This window comes from Moschus berezovskii, chromosome 18, assembly GCF_049115385.1.
Source record: "Moschus berezovskii isolate FMDL1 chromosome 18, NW_MosBer_1.0, whole genome shotgun sequence".
Taxonomy (NCBI): Eukaryota; Metazoa; Chordata; class Mammalia; order Artiodactyla; family Moschidae; genus Moschus; species Moschus berezovskii.
This window is the reverse complement of record NC_142477.1, coordinates 68,722,962-68,743,669: the sequence shown is the minus strand read 5'-3', so window position 1 is coordinate 68,743,669 and position 20,708 is coordinate 68,722,962. Positions and strand designations below refer to the sequence as shown.

At 47.3% G+C, this 20,708-nt stretch overlaps 1 protein-coding gene across 2 annotated transcripts in view; it reads left to right on the top strand.

Moving 5' to 3' along the window:
* ZNF366 (zinc finger protein 366) overlaps positions 1–19,441 on the top strand; it is a 69,621-nt gene extending 50,180 nt beyond the window's left edge. For both annotated transcript variants that reach the window (XM_055421883.2, XM_055421884.2), the window contains exons 4-5: positions 10,716–10,890; positions 13,799–19,441. In XM_055421883.2, the coding sequence (XP_055277858.2) occupies positions 10,716–10,890; positions 13,799–14,322 (699 nt within the window). In that variant the 3' untranslated portion in view covers positions 14,323–19,441. The remainder of the gene's footprint in view (positions 1–10,715; positions 10,891–13,798) is intronic.
* Positions 19,442–20,708: the final 1,267 nt, after the last annotated feature.

The window sequence follows — 20,708 nt, the reverse complement described above, 5'->3', positions numbered from 1 at the left end:
AGCCAGAGACAATACAGAGAAGTCAGAGAAGCTTCCAGCCCTGTCTGCTTCCCTTCCCCCACGACACCCCCGCTCCCGCCCTCCTGACACTTGAACTGAGCAGTGTAATTTGAGGGCAGGTCTCCTGGAGGGGATGAAAGAGATTTAAAGGTTAACCCCTCCTGTGACCTCGGAAAAGCTTGCTTGGGCGGAGGAACAACTGTGAAGTGCCTCTTGTTTATTGCTGAGTACCGTGGGGCATCTTTGCTACAGTCTCTGTGTCACATTAACTTGGTGGGGTTTTTATTTCATGCACTGAGATAAGTGTGAGCTGGAGACTTGTCAAGCCTAAGGCATTGACGGGTGCTACTCAGAAGTGCTCGGGGCGTCCAAGCTGTCCCCTCTCCCCGTGTTGTTTCCACGCCTCAGGTGAGGAGAAATCTCGCTTAGGGTTGGATAGTTTAATTCAAGGAAGGTACCGACAAGTGACCCCACAGCTGTGAAGAGAGGGCTGAGAGGGGAGCAGAGGGAAATCACCGAGTTCAGATATCATTAGAGCCTTCCTGTTTGAAGTGGATGTTCCTTCTGTCTGCGCTGCATGTGTGACAGAGTCCCAGTGACATTCTCTGTCGGTCCCTGTTTCTGGAGTCGGGTTCCCTGCTTCCAGGGGCTGTTGCTGCCTTCATCCCTCTGCAGTATGTCCCCCCACTTGAAGGAACCCCCTGTGAAGCTGACTTCTTTCCTGTGCTGGCCCCTCCTGGACAGGGTGAGAGGGGTCAGGAGCCAGAGCTTCCCTAGACCTGGTGGGCATTCTCCGGAGGTAGGGGAGGGAGGGGTCTCCCTCCAGCCCTTTTCCTGCCACCCACTTGTGTTTCCCCTGCTCTCCTTCATGTTCCCAGTGGTTTGAAAGTCAGTTTATGTCCTTCTGGAGTGATCTGAACTGCAGGAGGGGGAAGCTGTATGCGGGATGATGTACATAGTTTGCAGGGGCTGGTGCAAAGTGAAGATGGGGGCCCCTAGTTCAGATGTTAGTCACAATCTCAAGATGATGAAAGCAGAGCATTACACCAGACCCAGGACCCTTCTGAATTCAGGGCCCCATGTGATCACACGGGGCACACATTCATGAAGCCAGGCCCAGCTGCACGAGCCTGTGGATGCCACAGACCAGCTCTTCTGCCTCCCTTTAGACATGCCTTGGGTTTCCTTCCCACCTCACCGAGTCTCTTGAACCCTTCACTTTTTTTTTTTAGATTAAAAAAATTTTTTTCTCTGGTCATGCCATGCAGCATGTGGGATCTTAGTTCCCTGATCAGGGATAGAACCCCTACTCCCTGCATTGGAAGTGTGGAGTCTTAACCACTGGACCACCAGGGAACTCCCAAACCCTTCACTTTTCACAGAGCTGTTCCCACCCTCCCGGGGTTTACTGTCTGCTACAGTAGAGGTGCCATCAGGGGCTCATTGCCCCTTTTCATTCCTTGTTACCTCTCTTCATTCCTTGTGTTGAGTTTACTCTTGAGCTTCAAGGACGAACTGTATTTTTATCTACTAGTGGCGGAGCACACAAAGTTGTTAAAATATGCGGGTGCCGTTGCATGGTTTGCAGTCCCCTAAAAATCCATATTCATCCAGCCCAACCCCCTCCCACTTCACCAGTTCAGGGCCAGCTGTAGCGGTTAAACCAGGTAGCAAACATCTGTGAAATGGAGGGATATGATAAAGCAGAGCCAATTCAGGAAAAGGGCTTGCAGGCTGTGTGTGATTTGGGGGCACAGAGGCTGTTCTGTTTCTATACCTCAAGGACCTCAGAGGGGTGCAGAGTATCTTGGACCAAGGGTCCCTGAGAATTCAGAGGGTTCTCCCTGGTACCAGGGCACAGAAGACTGGACCTGATGGGGCCAGTGATGCAGTGAGCCAGGCCTCCACTCACCCCGACGACAGAGCCACATGCTTCACCAGGGTGTCAGCTGGCCAGCTGCAGAAACCCGATCGGACCTCTCCTTGACGGTGGATAAGGTTCCAGATATCTGCTCCAGATATCTACATGATAAAATCCCATAAGAGAGGGATTTGTAGCGTGAAGTGCCAGCTCTGATATGAGGCAGTAGAACTTTCCAATGGGAGGTGGGCCTGGCCATCTGTAAAGGTCACTTCTTCCTGGTGAGCAGGTCCTCCAAGGAGACCACAGGAGGTTGGAGGCTGCCTGGAAGGGAGTGTCAGTCATTTAAACAGAAAGGCCTGGATGTGAGTGTATGTTTGTCCAACTTAGGTGGCCCTTCTCCATTCTTAGACGTTTCTGACACAAGATCGGGTGTCAGTCACCTCATCAAGAGCATGCATCTCCTGACCTGCGCCAGACACACTGCCAGGCTCTCCCTCGCTTTGTCCGCATCTCCCTGCCAAGCGCTACCTGCTTGCTGTCCTCTTCATACCTTCACTCTTTTTCATTTCAAAGGAATTTCAGAGCATGTCTGAATGTACAGATTATGTGATGAGGGCATGTCTGTGTGTTTATAAACTGGTTCCAGACCACTATGGGATGGGCCATCTCCAGATGGTATCCTGTGACTTTGCTTCTTATTCATGTCATGCTGGATTCTTGGAAATCTGGTCCTGGGTGGTGTCTGTTCGGGTCTGGGAGTTGGGAGAGGAACAGAAGGCCATTTGTTCATTGCCATGCAAGTCACACCCCTCAGAGAGGAGTGGCTGGCTGGCTGCATGGTGATGCTGGAGAACAGGCCTGGACAACTAAACCTGACCTTTATCACGGGGAAGGGTACTTCCCTTTACGTGACTGACACGGCTGGAAGAAAAGAGGCAGACCTTGCTCCAGCCATACTCCAAGAGTTGACTCTTATCTGTTGTTCAGTCGCTCAGCCCTGTCTGACTCTGTGTGACCCCATAGACTGCAGCCCACCGGGCTCCTCTGTCCATGGGATTTCCCAGGCGAGAATGCTGGAGTGGGTTGCCATGCCCTCCTCCAGGGGATCTTCCCAACCCAGGGATCAAACCCGCATCTCCTGCTTTGGAAGGCGGATTCTTTACCACTGAGCCAGCTGGGGAAGCCCTGACTCCATCTCCTTTATCCCAAAACTTGCAAAAAAAGGTGCGGGGAAGAGTCTTTAAGTAACAGATTCTAATTTCCTGGGATTCTTACCACTAAAAATCCTTCCTAACATCAATCCCTCCTACTGTGGTCACATGAACTGATTCTCCCTGGCCCTGGCTCAGTGGAAACAGCTGTCCACAGCAAGCAGAAACATTCATTTAGTGCGGGATTAAGCATTAACAATAGGATGGAAAATTGGAGGAGAGGAAAGGTTTCCATTTAGTTTCTTTTTTTTTTTCTTATGAAAAGTTACTGCCCTTCTGGGTTCTTTTGCTGTTGGCTCGACTTCTGGACTTCTTGCTTCTTGGAGCCAGCTGGAGCTTCTCCAGAGACCTGCGCCTGTAGACTTAAGCCATGTTTCAGAAATATGCTTCCCAGATTCTGCGTAAGCACGAAGGGCTTGATTTGGATGCTATCCTTGTAGCGGCCACGCTCCATAATAGCAAAGAACCAGCTGCCGTCTTTGGGAAACCTGTCCAGGAAAAGCAGTCATCCAGAATTTCCGGGACAAATTCTCCTTTGAGATGGGTGAAGCCGGGAGCTGCCTATGTTATGAATCACCAGGTCATCTGCAGCCTGCCCGAAGCAAAGGGCTGAAGGCTGAGGGAAGAACAGATAGAAAAGGATGAGGTCTCCCTGAAAAGGGTCCCTACTGCCTCTGCCGACTTGGCTCCATCTCCCCCTCAAGCTCTCGGATGCTCCAACCCAGTGGGGACTTGTAGGCACCTGGTGCTTGGGATCAGGGTTCTCAGGCTGGCACTGAGGGGGTTAAGGCAGTGACCAGATAGGAGCCTTTTGGCAGCAAAGCCCTCCTCAGCAGAAGGAAGGATATAGCTGTATGAACTGCCTGCCTAACAATGCCTCGCATGTCCCCGGGGGCCCGCCTGCAAATAGATTTCATCTTGCTTTCTCTTGTACTTTTCAAAGCTTCCTGTTTTCTCACGGTCCTTTTGGACAGTTTACAGTCTCTCTCTCCCTCCCTCCCTCTCTCTCCCTTTGAGGAAAGGAACACCCTTCTTATTGAGAGAGAGAGAGAGAGAAGGATGTAAGGGAAGGGCAGCTTAACGGAGGCCATTCTCCGGGGCTGCAGGCTGCAGCTCTTTGACCTTTCCTCTCAGAGCAGGGAAACAGGCTTCCTGGTGCATCAGTCTCAGCTGTGTGCCTCTGCTTGTCTGGTGGGCCTCTGGCGACCGGCCCAGTGGCTGCCCACGGCCATTGCCCTGCCTCTGCACAGTGACTTCTCTGTGACTCCGGCTGTCAGCACTGTCACTGGGACTCACGGGAAGTTGCCTGGACCAAGGAGGGGCTGGGCTCCAGGAGGCAGTTAGGAGCTTCTACGAAGAGAAGGGGACAGGGCACCTGCCCGCTGTTTAAAGGGCTGATGGAGGGTCAGAGAGCCAGATGATAGGCTCCCCAGAGGCTGCAATCTAGGGTGAACCTTCTCCCTCCATCCACATTTCCCAGGGCTGCGTGAGCCATCCCTGCTTCCATTTCTATGATGCCTCAAGTAATCTGGCAGGTGTTTACTCAAAGGATTCTTCACTTGTTCCTTCCTTAGTGTGCCTTCCACATAATTTGGCTTAAAAAGACAGCACCCTCATCCTCAAAGAACTTAACCATTTCTGGAATGTAAAAGGTACATGATAGTGGTTCAGTTCAGTTCAGTCACTCAGTCGTGTCCGACTCTTTGTGACCCCATGAATCACAGCACGCCAGGCCTCCCTGTCCATCACCAACTCCCGGAGTTCACTCAAACTCATGTCCATTGAGTCGGTGATGCCATCCAGCCATCTCATTCTCTGTCGTCCCCTTCTCCTCCTGACCCCAATCCCTCCCAGCATCAGAGTCTTTTCCAGTGAATCAACTCGTCGCATGAGGTGGCCAAAGTATTGGAGTTCTGATTGCAGCCATGAAATTAAAAGACGCTTACTCCTTGGAAGGAAAGTTATGACCAACCTAGATAGTATATTAAAAAGCAGAGACATTACTTTGCCAACAAAGGTCTGTCTAGTCAAGGCTATGGTTTTTCCCGTGGTCATGTATGGATGTGAGAGTTGGACTGTGAAGAAAGCTGATCGCCGAAGAATTGATGCTTTTGAACTGTGGTGTTGGAGAAGACTCTTGAGAGTCCCTTGGACTGCAAGAAGATCCAACCAGTCCATTCTAAAGGAGATCAATCCTGGGTGCTCATTGGAAGGACTGATGCTAAAGCTGAAACATGATAGTGGTAGTAATGAGCTAATATTTATCGAGCATTTACAACTTGCTAAGCCCTTTACCTGGATCAGAAACTTGCATGGGAAACTGTGATTATTGTGGACATTTTACAGAAGAGAAAATGGAGCAAGTTCTGTATCGCTCTGGGGTTTCACTGTTGTCTCTCTGCTCTGCCATCTTAAGTCTAAAGATACATGCAACCCATTTTTAAAGGATAGTTCAAAACATTTGTCTCAGCTGTCTATTACACTTTGAGATCCACTTCCCTTTTAAAAAGTAGGTTTAAAGGTGGGTATGGGTGGAAAAGCTGATATTTACTGTCAGAGGCACACTAATACTGCCCATTAGAGCAACTGAGAGTTAAGAAGGGCTGGGCTGGTTGAGATGACCGCCTGCAAGATGAAATCTGACTCCTCATCACTCCAGCAGCTTCCTGCATCAACTCCTGTCCTGGCTTTAATTTCCACAGACCTTGGCAGGAGGCAATTCAGCAAGTCTTGACTTGGGCAGGCTCTGCACCTCGCGTCTCATGATTTGAGGGGGCTATGTGGATGACTGCTTTCCCAGGAGCAGCTCGAGTTTTGTTGCTCCCTCACAACCTTTCTCCCTTCCCACTTAGCTCCTCTCCTCCACTGCAATGATTCTGCTTAGAGCACACACCAAAGCCCACCTGAAGGCACCATCTTTAATCGACCCAATCCTCTTTCTCTGGCCCTCTTCACTAATGGTGACTGAAAGGCCTCTCCAAATTTCACAGACACAGAAAATCTCCATACATTTGTGTGTTGTCATGTGAGGACAATCCTCTAAGAAGGATGACAAGGCCAGGTGTTCTGGATAAGAACCCAAGGGCTCCGTGGAAGGGCCAGAGGCTGAGAGGAAGAAGCTAAGGGTACCTACCACTGAGATGTGAATGGTGTCCAAGTACTTCAGGTCCTGGGTTAATTGCTTCTATCTTTCTGCCACTGAGGATTTTGGTTTGCAAACTAGTGTGAATAGCTTTAGTGGGCACAAGAGAGAGAGTTGGTTATGGCTGCTTTGTGGAACTTTGCATGAGGAAGTGATATTTTTCCTGACTTGGTTGTTTATTTCCTAACCATACATTTAGACACTCATTAAATGTTGTTATATATGTAGCCTTGTGCCGAATACTGGGGTCAGCCACACAGAGAAGGAAGGTGGCTACATTTCTGAATGGATCACTTTTAGTGTCCTCAGAATTTTCAGGGCTAACACATTATTTCTTATCCCTGGGAAAGCGCTCCATTGGCTACCAGTCGGCTATCATAAACTATAAAAAATGGTATATAAAACCATGGTATATTAAAAATATAAAAATTTTATAAACTATGGTGTATAAAAATTAAATTTTATCAACAACAACAAAATTAGTCTCCTTTACCAATCACACGTAAGAATATGTAGCTGATCAGTCATGTCCCACAGTGGATCTTCTTCCCTGAGGCTATAAACTGCTATAAACCTTGACTTCAGGAGACAATCAGTTCAGTTCAGTTGCTCAGTCATGTCCAACTCTTTGCAACCCTGTGAACCGCAGCACGCCAGGCCTCTCTGTCTATCACCAACTCCCGGAGTTTACCCAAACTCATGTCCATTGAGTCGGTGATGCCATCCTACCATCTCATGCTCTGTTGTCCCCTTCTCCTCCTGCCCTCAGTCTTTCCCAGAATCAGGGTCTTTTCAAATGAGTCATCTGTTCACAAAGTATTGGAGTTTCAGCTTCAACATCAGTCCTTCCAATGAACACCCAGGATTGATCTCCTTTAAGATGGACTGGTTGGATCTCCTTGCAGTCCAAGGGACTCTCAAGAGTCTTCTCCAGCACCACAGTTCAAAAGCATCAATTCTTCAGTGATCAGCTTTCTTTGTGGTCCAACTCTCACATCCATACATGACTGCTGGAAAAATCATAGCTTTGACTAGACCGACCTTTGTTGACAAAGTAATGTCTCTGCTTTTTAATATGCTGTCTAAGTTGGTCATAACTCTCCTTCCAAGGAGTAAGTGTCTTTTAATTTCATGGCTGCAATCAGCATCTGCAGTGATTTTGGAGCCCAGAAAAATAAAGTCAGCCACTGTTTCCACTGTTTTCCCATCTATTTGCCATGAAGTGATGGGACCAGATGCCATGATCTTAGTTTTCTGAATGTTGAGCTTCAAGCCAACATTTTCACTCTCCTCTTTCAGTTTCATCAAGAGGCTTTTGAGTTCCTTTTCACCTTCTGCCATAAGGGTGGTGTCATCTGCATATCTGAGGTTATTGATATTTCTCCCAGCAATCTTGATTCCAGCTTGTGCTTCTTCAGCCCAGCGTTCCTCCTGATGTACTCTGCATATAAGTTAAATAAGCAGGGTGACAATATACAGCCTTGACGTAATCCTTTTCCTATTTGGAACCAGTCTGTTGTTCCATGTCCAGTTCTAACTGTTGCTTCCTGACCTGCATACAGGTTTCTCAAGAGGCAGGTCAGGTGGTCTGGGATTCGCATCTCCTTCAGAATTTTCCACAGTTTATTGTGATCCACACAGTCAAAAGCTTTGGCATGGTCAATAAAGCAGAAATAGATGTTTTTCTGGAACTCTCTTGCTTTTTCGATGATTGGAGACCATACCATTTATTAAAATGATAAAATATCCTATTGTCCCCATGTACCACTAAAATGACCCAGAAAGTTCAGAACTGAATGAATTGATCTAGAAAAGCATGGGAATAGAAAATACACCCTCAGCTATTATGATCATAAAAGGTTGCTTGTCCAAAACTGAGGAAGAATCTGGAACATAGCTGGCAGTAGCCCTCCTGCTGTGAGCACACCTGTGTGTGCTGGGTGGAGGTGGCCTGTTGTATGAGGGGGATGGGGCTGTGGCTGCAGGCAGTGAACTGCTCCAACCCCAAAGTCACAGCAGTTGCAGTAGCCGTAAGCTGTGGGTCATTATCACGATAGCAATAGTTCCCTTGTCTATAGTTTTAAGGTTGATGAAATGTCTGAAGATAATGAAGAGACTATTCTTGTGCCACAACAAAAACAAAAGGCACTCCACATATTCTTCAAGGTTAGGTTCAAATTTCGTCTCCTTTATAAAACCTTTTCAGACCAATCAGCAACCAGAGATGATAACTAAAAGTGGAATATCACCCTCCATGAAGCCACTGAAGGAAGAAGGCACCCATTTATTCCTTCAGTTCTCTCTCTCTGTCTTGCCTATAATACCACCTGACCCGTCCAGACCTGGACAAGTGCAGTAGCTTAACTGATCTTCCAGACCCTAGCTCCTCTCTCCCTGCATCTCTTGTGCTTATCTCCCCGTGGCTTTTGCTCTTTTCACATCTGCTTAATGTCCCTCACCCGTTCACTCACTCAGCAGAGGCTTACTAAGGACCTGCCATGTGTCAAGCCTGGTGCTAGGCAGGGATTATAACAAAAAGACAGGCAGAGCCTTTAGAGATGCCTCTGTCTAATGAAGGACTGTTCAGCTCAGCAACTTCAGCAGCAGCATTGTTCCAAATAGTCAGGAACTGTCCTGTGAACCAAATGAGATACATCTTTTCTAAAATGACCCATGACTGGAAATACCTAGTGTAGACTCTCTAGATACATTTTTCTTCTTAGCCAGGGCAGACAACTGAATAAACTAAGCTTATAAAGAGAACTCTATCAGAACTTTCACATGTGAGCAAAATTGAGCCACAGGCTGATATATCTTTATGAACTGTCTCTGTTGAGAATAAAAAGAAAGAAAGAATCCATACTTTTTCTTAAATTAGACCCACTCTCTCAGCATCTCCGCTCTTGGGTCAGCTTTTCCAGATGAATGTGGTGAGGATGCTCTGAATACTGGGTGTGGCACCCGTGTGCTGCATTCATTCTTGCTAGTAAGGAAGTGAAAAGGGGAAAAGCACTTAAAATCCCCAAATGTGAATCACTTAAAAATATAGAAGCAGCCATTCATTACCCATGCATGGATTATCTGTAAAAAATCTGCAGTCCCAGGATGGCTTCCTCTTGCCGCCCAGTGTTCTGTTAGTCTGAGTGTCCGAGGTCACAGCTGTTGGCCAGCTCAGCTCTCACTGCCACAGCCACCTGAAGACAATATGGTCTGTATTAATCAAAGTTCCACCCAGAGTCTCCTCACTGGCGCTGACACCATGTCTCAGTGAGAAAGGAAAACTGGCATCTGCTTCAGAGGACACCGCACTCCATGCCCTCTCTGCAGGCACCGCTCACTCCTTTTCTCTACGCTCGTGATGTGGGCCTCGGAGGGTGGGAAGGGAGGAGGGAAGGAGAGCATTCCTCCCGTGAACCTAGAGTCCCAGCACAGACACAGAGTCCTTCTCGGCATTCCTCACAGCACAGCCGAGCAAGGGCTGGAGCCTCCAAACCCCGCTCTGGAAGCCTGGGGACAAGAAAAGCCAGGAGAGCACGCAAAACAGCTGCTCGTGTCTCCCACCCTGGGCATCTGCACATCCTGCATTCTAACAGGCAGTTCTGCTGTTCCCATGGGAGCGAGGGAACTGCTGGTGTGGTCCAACATGTATCTGCAATTTGATGGAAATAGGAGTGAGAATAAAAGAAGTGACTAAAATAGGTTCGCTTTTGTATACCTAGGATGGTATTTTCAGTACGTCAAATCTCTACCCAGAGAAAGGACACAGTCCTTCCTTTATACACTGTTCCTTTTAACTCCCCATAGTTAGCAAATTAAAAAAATTAGAGAAGCATTGTTGATACAGCAACAGAAGAGTTATGTTGGGGAAACTCTGTGATACATGGTGACTGATGATATGGTCTCTGGTGTCCAAGGACCTGCGTTCATTACCCCAGCTCCAGCACCCATAAGCTGTATGTGCCTTGGCCAACCTTTCATGTTAACCCCTCAGTTTGTCCATCCGTAAAATGGGGATGAGAGCAGCACCTATCTCCTAGGACTCATGTGGGTTAAATGAAATAGTCTGTGGCAGACTTGGGATAGCGCTTTCCATATTGTAAATACTCCATAAATACTAACCAAGTCATCATATCCTTATCGTTACAGTGAAGCATACTTTGAGCAATTGCTTTTCAGAGAAGTTTTTCTCCTGTTCAAAAAGTTGTGTTCAAAAGAAGCTTCAATAGCTTTGCAGTTTTTACCTTGAGTTTAAAAATCCCTGTACAACAGGAATAAAATCTCATGAATCCATCCCTCCCTGCTCCACCTCTGAGCCTGGGCTCAAGGCAGCCACCACTCCCTGACTTCCTTGGGGACTCTCTATTTGGAGGCAGTTTAAAAATGCCAAGATTCAAACAAAGTAGCAGCTTGTCCATCCTTACCCAGGCCTGAGTGTGGTTATCTGGGCAAGGGTCCCACCCGTGAGTAAGCTGTGTTCTCCTCGTCACTGTCTCGACAGCTCTGTGGGAAGGAATTCAACCGGATGCACAACCTCATGGGCCACATGCACCTGCACTCTGACAGCAAACCCTTCAAGTGCCTCTACTGCCCCAGCAAGTTCACCCTGAAGGGGAACCTGACACGCCACATGAAAGTGAAGCACGGGGTCATGGAGCGGGGCCTCCATTCGCAAGGTAATCCCCCTCCCAGGAGCCCCAGAGCGGCCAGGCCCGGCGAGCAATGAAGTGGGGGCTGAGCTTGTCTTTAGGGAGCTCTACTTTGGGGGTTATTCTTGCATTCAAAAAAGGGAGCATCATCTTCAAGACCACAGCAGAGTAGCAGGAGCAGGTTGGCAACATAACTATTACAAACACAGAGTTAATATCTGAAGGTTGTAAGTAAAAGTGATGAAGATGAGCGTGTCATAATGGTGCCAGTCGGTACCACTCTTCATCCTGTGCTCCAGACCCTGCAGCACGTGTTCTGTCTCTGTGAATATTTATAGTAACTCCAGGCTGGAGGAACTTCTGTTATCCCCATATTACAGATGGGGAAGCTGAGGCTTTGAAATATTACCTGACTCAACTGAAAAGTGGCTGACTGAGAATTTGAACACAGACCTTTCTGACTCTAAAGCCATACTGTAGCCTTTTTATCACACTGCTGTTAAGGGGCAGGCCTGCAAGTTCTGCTGATAGCTGAAGTGTGTCTGTAGCAGGCTAGGTCTCATCCACCTGCTCACAGTCAGAAACTCACAAGGACAGTTTTCCTGCTTGGAAGGGCCGGTTGGCCACAGGCCAAGCAGGGGCTTCTGTCTCCCCCACTGGGTCCTAACTGAACTGATGGAAAGTTCCTGCCTCCTGTTATTTTCTCAGTCCCTTTCTTTGCAGGAGAGAGTTAATTTCCAGAAGTACTGAATTCAGTAGGTTGTCCTTCAGTAAATGGGCAGTGAATGCTCTCTGTCCAGTGTGGTACTCTATGCCCTGGCAGATACAAGGGGAACTAAATCATCTTTGTTCGCCCTCTGGGAAGTCTATGTGTGGGGAGAGAAGACACACATACATGTACCTGGCAGTATCATGTTAACTTGGCTGGTATTTTCCGATTCTCATATGATCCAAGCACAGGGCAATGCACTTAGATGTTATTCCTTGTCCCCAATATTCTACAAAGTAGACTGTGTTATTCTCATTTTATGTAAGAGGAGACCATGGCCAAAAGGTATTATAGAAACTGCTGAAGGTCAAACAGCAAGTTGAACGCAGAATTGAAATTCTAACTCAGGAATTTCTGGCTCAAGCCAGTGCTCACTGCTCTGGGTAAAAACATGGGTGGTTTGTTCATATTTGCTGCTTCTTCCCCCCTTTACAAAAGATGTGGTCAACTAGGCACCCATATTCATAAGTAGAATGCATGCATGCACACCCAGCATAAAGCAAAATGATTGTAGCTTTCAGATTTCTGAAACACCCACTGAGTTTATGATGACTCCTGGGTGACAGGAATTGATCATCCTAAAACAAGGCCTGGAGTTTGTATAAAAGCCCTGAAAAATTGCTAGTTAAAAACAAAAGCATTTTTTCCCCTTGAGGATGTTCTTTTCCTGAATTATTCTTTGCATTCAGCCATTCTGGATTTTTCCAGAATTAGGTGAAGTTTGCTTAGCCACCACGGCTGGAGACATATAAGGCAATGAGGAGACAGTGCTCCATCTGACAGTCTGACTCGGTCACCAGAACTTACCCCACGTGGATGCTCACATCCTAACAGGGACCTAAAGACTGTCATTTTTCTGGGAAATATCAAGAGCATCACTATATTATCAGAGAGTTGCTTTGAAAGTTTGTAACAGACTTCCGACAATGTTAATGCTTTCATCTACAAAAGGTTTTGGCATTTCTTCACTCTAGTTTTTGAAATAGCTCAAGAATCATGACCCAGATTAAAAAGATCCTCCCTGTGTCCCTGACAAGATTAACACTACAGATAGCTTCATCACCTGACAACACCGTAAAGCAGGCAGCACTGGACATCAGCTTCCTGATTCTCCCTGGGCACCAGGTCTGGCCTGCTTCTCCCTGGGCACCAGGGTCTGGCCACCCCCCAGCCCTCCCTGCTATCCTCCTCCTCAGTCATCCCCACCTGATCCTCCTGGCCTGACCGCTGGCCCACCACGGACAGATACATCCAAGATCAAATCAGGTCGAGCCTCCCACGTGTCTGTTGGCTGCTGAAAAGTCGATCCCTTAAAGTGAGACCCGCTCACCTCACCGTGTCCAGCAGCAGGGATACTTGTGGTTGGACTTGGGGCTTTCGAACTCCTCACCAGACCTTCCTCTGCCCTTCCAGCTCTGTCTGTGCTTGGGGAGCCTGGATAAGGGATGGCCTCCTTGGACCCAAATGCAATATCTGTTTTTTTTTCACAATGAAAATATCTTTGTTATTTTTTTCTTATGGTAAAATACATATTCGCTGTTAAAAGTAAAAAGAAATACATTCGAAGTGAAAAGAAAAATGTAAAAATCACCTCATAGTTACCCATTTTTGATATTTTGACATATATCCTTCCAGACATTTTTTGATAGATAAAATAGAGTCTACACTATAAATATATATTTTTTTACTTAAAGTATATAGAGAATACCTTTTATGAGCACTAAGAGGTATCAACATATTACACACATAGAAATACCTTCTACACACATAATCCCTTGACTGTTCTTCATGGTCTGAGCCGCCATGGAAGCCCCATGGAGGTACTACTATTTATTTAAACAAACCTCTGTCCTTAAATCGATAAGTTGTTTTCATCCATCCTTATACAGTTTGTGCATCTGCCAGACTATTTTCATAGTTTAAGTTCTCAGTCGTGTGATTGGCTAAGTCAAAGGTGCGCTTATTTTTAAAGTTTTCCGTGCATGTTGCCACAATCCCCTGAAAGGAGTCACACGGATATCGATTCCAGCTGTGACAAGGCCCGTCTTTCTACAGCCTTCTGGGGATTTATCTAGTTTTAAAATGCAAAATCAAGCAATGCTAACCAGCCCTGGGTTCCACCCAGCGACCCCTTCAGCGGCCTGAACGTGCCTTTGCTCCTGGCAGGTTTTGGAAGGGGGAGAATTGCGCTGGCGCCGACGGCGGGGGGCCTGCGGAGCCTGGAGCAGGAGGAGCCCTTCGACCTGTCCCAGAAGCGCCGGGCCAAGGGGCCAGCCTTCCAGTCGGACGGGGAGAGCGCCCGGGGCAGCTCCTGCCACGAGGAGGAGGACGAGGACAACTGCTACGAGGTGGAGCCGGACAGCCCGGGCCTCGGGCCCCGCGGCCTGCCGCTCTGCGCGCCGCAGGACCTGTCTGCCAAGCCCGAGCCGGGCCCCGGGGAGGAGGCGCCCGCCGAGGAGGCCTCGCCTCCAGCGGCCCGCCCGCTGAACAGCCGCGACAGCCTGGGGCCCGAGGGCGGCCCTGAGCGAGAGCTCGCCCGCAGAGACGAGCGGCCTGGCCTCCGGGTCCTGCCGAGCACCCGGCGGGGCCCAGCCTTTTCTGATTACTTGTACTTCAAGCACAGAGATGAGAGTTTAAAAGAATTACTGGAGAGGAAAATGGAAAAACAAGCAGTGCTTTTGGGGATCTAAGTGGTCGGTTTAAGAATTACACTTGGAAAAGGAGAGCTAGGCAGTGCAAATACAGCTTTCCGCATGAGCTCTCATTTGCTTGAGACGAGAAGGGCACGAATCTTGACAAAGGGCGCAGACTAAATGAGCAGAGAAGCAAATACTTCTCAGATCTTGCATTTGGGCCCTTGATTTTTAACACATGTGGAGGGCCTTCTTCAATGTTGTTTCATGGATCTCCAGTACAATTAACTGTACAAACTCTTCTAGACATCTAATTGTAAGCTGATGCTGAGGTGCTTTTAGAAATTCTATTTTCCATTGACTAACATGGTAAATTTCTTTCTAGTTGCAAAAATATGGTGCTTGACGTGTTACTTTATTAATGACTCTTTAGTTGAATTTGTGAAAGTTATATTTTTCCAGATAGATGAAAATAGTAGTAGTGGTATATATTTTTAAAATCACTTTATTAAATAATAAAAAAATATCAGAAATGACAGAGGAGGGTGAGTTTTTAAAGAGGATGTTCTTGAGTAATTGCTGCAGATATAAGATAAAATTTCAAGAGAATGTGATTAATTTTGACTAAGGAAAAACCAGCAGCACTTAGATTCCTGCCTGGGTCTGCCTTGTTCAGCTTCCGCTACCTTCATCAGATGTGGCATTGGAGCATATTTTCTGATGGTCCAGCAGTGCTCAGTGTCTGCAGGCTAACCCTGAGTCCTGGGCTGGGCTCCAAGGCCTCATGCCCTGTAAAGCAGCTGCAGGAAGAGTTGGCACTCTGTGAGCAGTGGATTTCTCATCAGTGCTGGAGCTGCAGGGTGGGGGGAGGAATTCTCCCTGAAAATTAAGCTCTAACTTACTTGGAGTATTGGAATAACCATCATTAGGAAAGCAGTTGTGGGGCTGTGTTCTCAGTGCTGCCTGCACATTAGAATCATCTCGGTAGTAGTAGTATTAGCTGCTCAGTCGTGTCCAACTCTTTGCAGCCCCATGGACTGTAGTCCGCCAGGCTCCTCTGTCCCTGGGGTTCTCTAGGCAAGAATACTGGAGTGGGTTGCCATTTTCTTCTCCAGAGGATTTTCCCAGCGCAGGAATCAAACCCAGGTCTCCTGCATTACAGGCGTATTCTTTACCATCTGAGCTATAGGGAAGTCCCAGAATCATCTTCAGTTCAGTTCAGTTGCTCAGTCATGTCTGACTCTTTGTGACCCCATGAATCACAGCACGCCAGGCCTCCCAGTCCATCACCAACTCCTGGAGTTCAATCAAACTCATGTCCATCGAGTTGGTAATGCCATCCAGCCATCTCATTCTCTGTCGTCCCCTTCTCCTCCCGCCCCCAATCCTTCCCAGCATCAAAGTCTTTTCCAGTGAGTCAACTTGTCACATGAGGTGGCCAAAGTATTGGAGTTTCAACTTAGCTTGCTGCTGCTGCTGCTAAGTCACTTCAGTTGTGTCCGACTCTGTGTGACGCCATAGAAGGAAGCCCACCAGGCTCCCCCGTCCCTAGGATTCTCCAGGCAAGAACAATGGAGTGGGTTGCCATTTCCTTCTCCAATGTGTGAAAGTGAAAAGTGAAAGTGAAGTTGCTCAGTCGTGTCTGACTCTTAGCAACCCCACGGACTGCAGCCTACCAGGCTCTTCCATCCATGGGATTTTCTAGGCAAGAGTACTGGAGTGGCTTGCCATTGCCTTCTCTGCAACTTAGCTTAGGGAGCCTTAAAAAAAAATACTAATGCTGGGGCCTGAGCCCCTGAGGCCTTGATTTCATTGGTCTAGAGTGGAGCTCTGGCATTGGTTATTTTCCAAATTGCCCCAGATGACTCTTAGGTGTAGCAAGAGTTGAGAAAGATCGACTAGGATAAAATAGTGGCTCCCAAGACCCCCTCACAAGGGTTCCATAAATATTTCTGCTTCTGGCTTTACTCATTAAGATAGAAAGCAGGAGACCTTGAGCTCATTCTGCTGACTTAGGCCTTCTTACCTGTTCTGTCAGAGCCTCATGAGAGGAGACACACACTGTATAAGCACACAGGTTTTTTTAATAGGAGATGATGCCTGTGATGTTTATGATCACTTAATATGTTTAAAAATACATAGTCAGCCTACAGTGACTAGTTATTTCTTCCTAGATTCCTGAATCATGATTCCAGTGAGTGGTGGTGACTGTCAAGTGTGGTTTGAGCCCAGCAGGTGGGCTTTCCTTAGGCACTGGATTCTGACAAATAAAGCAGCGCCGACAAGATGTCACATACATGTGACTGCCCATAAGCAGTGACCCTCTGGTACTGTGTCTGTGTTTATGTAAAAACTGCTTCTTGGTAGTTTCAACTCTTATTTGTAGAGCTAGGTACTGTTTATTCTTTGCTTCTTCTCCTCCCAAAATTCCCAGTACATTTCATTAGGCACTCTGACCCATCTCTGACTGTGGGATGCCGTTTTTTTCTCCTGGTCAAGGTGCTTCCCCATCAGCCTCATCTAGGTCTCATCAGTCACACATGCACTTTGTCAACCCCTAATGCAATTCCTCCTGCCACTTAGCTTAAGATTCCTTCCTCCAGCATTACCACCGCAACTTGCCAAAGCTGCTTGAGTTCCCTTCAGCCATCCTTGTCTCAGGGTCAGGGCACTTGCACAGGGGATGGTAAAGGGAGGATCATGGGTTTCTGCAGTTACCAGAACAACTCTGAGTCAAGAACCTATCCAAAGGATAGGACCCAAAGGATCCAAGCCTATCCTTCTGAGCGGCCATTTGCTTTCCATTCATCATTTTTAATATAGCTCATCAGTGCCTCCGATGACATCACTCGGAGGCTGGCAGAGTGGTCTCTGAAGCCTCCAACTCTCAGGGGCCTGTTACATATTCATTCTTTCAGCTGCCAGGTGTTGAGCACCTGCCACAAAGGCTGCAGATTTCAGTTTGTTCTGGGTGTGCCAAACTGGAATAGGAACTAGGAGATCTTGAATAGCAAATTATAGACTTTTCCACCCAAAAAGAGTCAGGTGGGAGTGTTTGAGGAACAAGTTAATGTTGAGATGGAAAGAGCATGATTGAGAATGGTGATTTCCATGTTGTGTGTTGAGAATCAAGAGGTCCTGAAGTCCTCTTAGGCCTTCTAGAGCTGCTAGAGGAGGAGGAATTCTCAGCCTTCATCCCCACTTCACTCAGAGCAGTTCCAATTCCATCTGTTTTATTTGTTAGACTTCCAAGTAAAATTTCATTTGGAGGAAGAAAAAAGGGTCTAGGAAAAGTAATTTTAAAAAAATTGTTATTGAATGTATTCTAAAGCCTGTTTTTCATTCTTGACTCTGGCTATGAGAGACTTAGATATAATTAGATATAACCTGCTGATTAATACACTCTGACCTTCTGAGAACCAAGTCTAAAACCTTGGTTTTGTGTGTGACCAGCATCCTGATTTGCCTGGGACATCCCAGGTTTATACCTCTTGTTTGCACATAGTCACTAAGAGTGTCACCTTAACTCTCAAAAATGTGCCAGTTTGGGTGATGAATTATATGGGCACCCTATGCATAAGTACAGAGTACAGAGCTAAGGGAAGGGATGGCCAACCTTGCCTAGAGCTGTTAATAATGAGCCAGAATGCAAGCCTGAAAGAGAAGCCATAAGGCCTTTTTTAGAGAACCAAGGGATGAAACCATCCGAGGTCATCAGCACTTCCCCGGCCAGGATAGCATGACATTTATCACATTGTGACACTATGAAAATAGGTCACTGCCAGATGCTTTCCAGGCTTTTGACCGCTGTCTTTGAACCAACCAATTGACCCATCCAAGTGGCATATTTTCTGTTAATCTTTTTATTCCAGCCTATGATTACCCCCTTTTGTTGCCTTTCAACTCATTCTCTTTTTAAAAATTTGTCTTCCCACTGGCCATGAGACAGGCTGACCTTCCATGGTCTCACAAGGGCATCTGGTATATTTGTCTGTGAGTAGTTGCATGAGACAGCCGAATGTGCACACTGTGTTTATTAAGCCCTGAAGGCATTTAATAAAATATTAACATCGTGTTTTGAATTATGATCTTTGTCTGCTTTGCTGGAACAAAATGTAACAGAGCTAACATTTAAAATCCTTCACATATTTGGACAATATTACACCAAATGTTGATTTTGTACAGAATTCTGGCTTGCTATTTAAAACTAAAACTTGAAGTATGTAACAACCCAAGTTGTGAATATTGCTTTCTGCTTCAGTGAAAAAGCAGTTTACCTGAAAATAGCATGTAACCTATATTTTGTTAATTTAAGCAAATAAAGACATGTTGAAAAAAACCTGAGTTAATCATTTGCGAACACCTGAAATTTTACAAGGAAGCTGCCATTCTCAGTGTCTCACTGCTGCCCTCAGACCTCCCGTCAGAGCGGTTCCCCCTGGGGTGCGTCTCGGCCCCAGGGAGACATGGGTGATGGATTCTCCCTCCAAGCCTTCAAAAGCAGATGAATGAACCTCAGCCCATCAGCAGGCAGGTGACATATTCCTCATCCTCTTCTCTCCTATTCAGAAAAACTAGTTCTGGAAGGGTGTCATGGAAAAGTGGAAGGTTAGAGGCAGGTATGTTGTTCTGTGTCAAGTTCTTTGTACAATATGTGCTGTAGTGGGCAAGAGCACAGACTCTGGTGCCAGTTTCCTGGGTTCAAAGCCCAGCTCTCCCACTTCTCATCTTTGGGACCTGAGGCTAGTTTGTGAACTTCTCTCTGTGCCTTAGTCTCCTCATCTGTAAAATGGGACCAGGAATAGCACCTTCCTCACCAGGTCATTTTATGGGTTAAATGAGGTAATACATGAAGACACTCATGTGCATGGCTATGCCTCGTTTAAGACTTAGCTGTTATTATTAACATCAGTGAAGCGGCCAGGAAATAGAACACTCAGCTCCCCCTCTTCAACAGAGCACCCCCAGAGCTCTGTCCATTTCTGAGGAAACTTTCCTTTTAAACGTTATATGCTGTTCTATGCCAAGCGATGTGCCAGGTGGTTTGTATGCTCAATCTCATTTAAACCTCACACAACCCTGAGAGCCAGAGGTGGCTGTCTCCACTTTACTTTTGAGGAAATGGAGGTTCAGGAGATTGAAATAACTCGCTCTGAACAGCTTCATTAGCAAGTTCTTCCTTTGCCCGTCAAGCATATAGCCTGTCGCAGGTTCTCTGGAAGCACATGCTAAGACAGATCTGGGTGCAGGATGTTTATTAGGGACGAGCCAGTTCAAAGAAGCAGGAGGAAAGAGCACTGAGTTTGAGAGAGAAGCAGGACTGTGCTGCTCTCATCCGACAAGCCGGGCAGCTGGAGGCAGGGTCCACCGCTCAGAGTTGTGCCACGCTGGGCAGGGACATTCAGGCCTTGGCGCCCCCCCACCCCCACCCCTTGCCCTGTCAACAGAAGCTGAGCTCCCAGCAGGAGCCTGACCTCAGGAAGGTGTGACTCTGCACAGGGGCAGACCCTGAGAGAGTCAGGGAGCTGGTGGCTAGAGGCGTCTGCTGCCTCCACTGCCACAGCTCAGCGCGAGGCCCTCTTTGAAGAGAGACTGGGTGACTCTGCATCTGCCACAGCCTACCTCTTGCATCACTCCAATCCACTTCCTCATGTGCAATCACAGAACACCACCTCCAGGATTCCAGTGGGCCTCTCTGCCTGAGGGAAAACTGAGAAAAGGGAGATTCGTGGAATAAACTTCAGCCCCGCTGTGGCAATCGGTCTCAGAGACGCACTGATGCTCATTTCCTCCTTCCTCCATTGCCTGTCTAGATCCACCTCACTGTCAGATACCACCTCTGCCCGGGTCAGGGGCTCTCCATGTAGTGTGGCCCAGACCCTCATCTCCAAAGGGCCTGACCCTTGGGCATTGTGTTGCTGCAGACTGAGTGCTTTGGGCTCCCTTTCTAATTTATATGTTGAAACCTTAACCCTAGTGTGATGGTATTTGGAGGTAGGACCCTTGGGAGATAATTGGGTTTAGATAAAGGCATGAGGATAGAACTGCATGATGAGACTAGTGCTAAGACCAGAGTCTTCTCTCTCTCTGCACTGCAAGGACGCAGCAAGGAAGCAGCTGTCTGCAAACCAGGTGGAGGGTCCTCACCAGACACCGGAGCTGCGGGCACATGATCTTGGACTTCCCAACCCCCAGAACTGTGAGAAATCAATGTTTGCTGCATTAGTCAGTCAGTCTGTGATATTTTGTTACAGCAGCCGAAACGGACTAAGATAGATGCTCTTCTCAGAATGGGGTTGCTGTGTTTGTTCATTTACAGTCATGGATGGGGAAGGAAACACCAAGAGAACCCCAGGTGGGCTCCACACATATTCCTCCCTGACCCCTTATGTGACAACAGCTCTTCTCTCTCCTGATGATCAGGTCTTTTCCCTCTGCCAAGA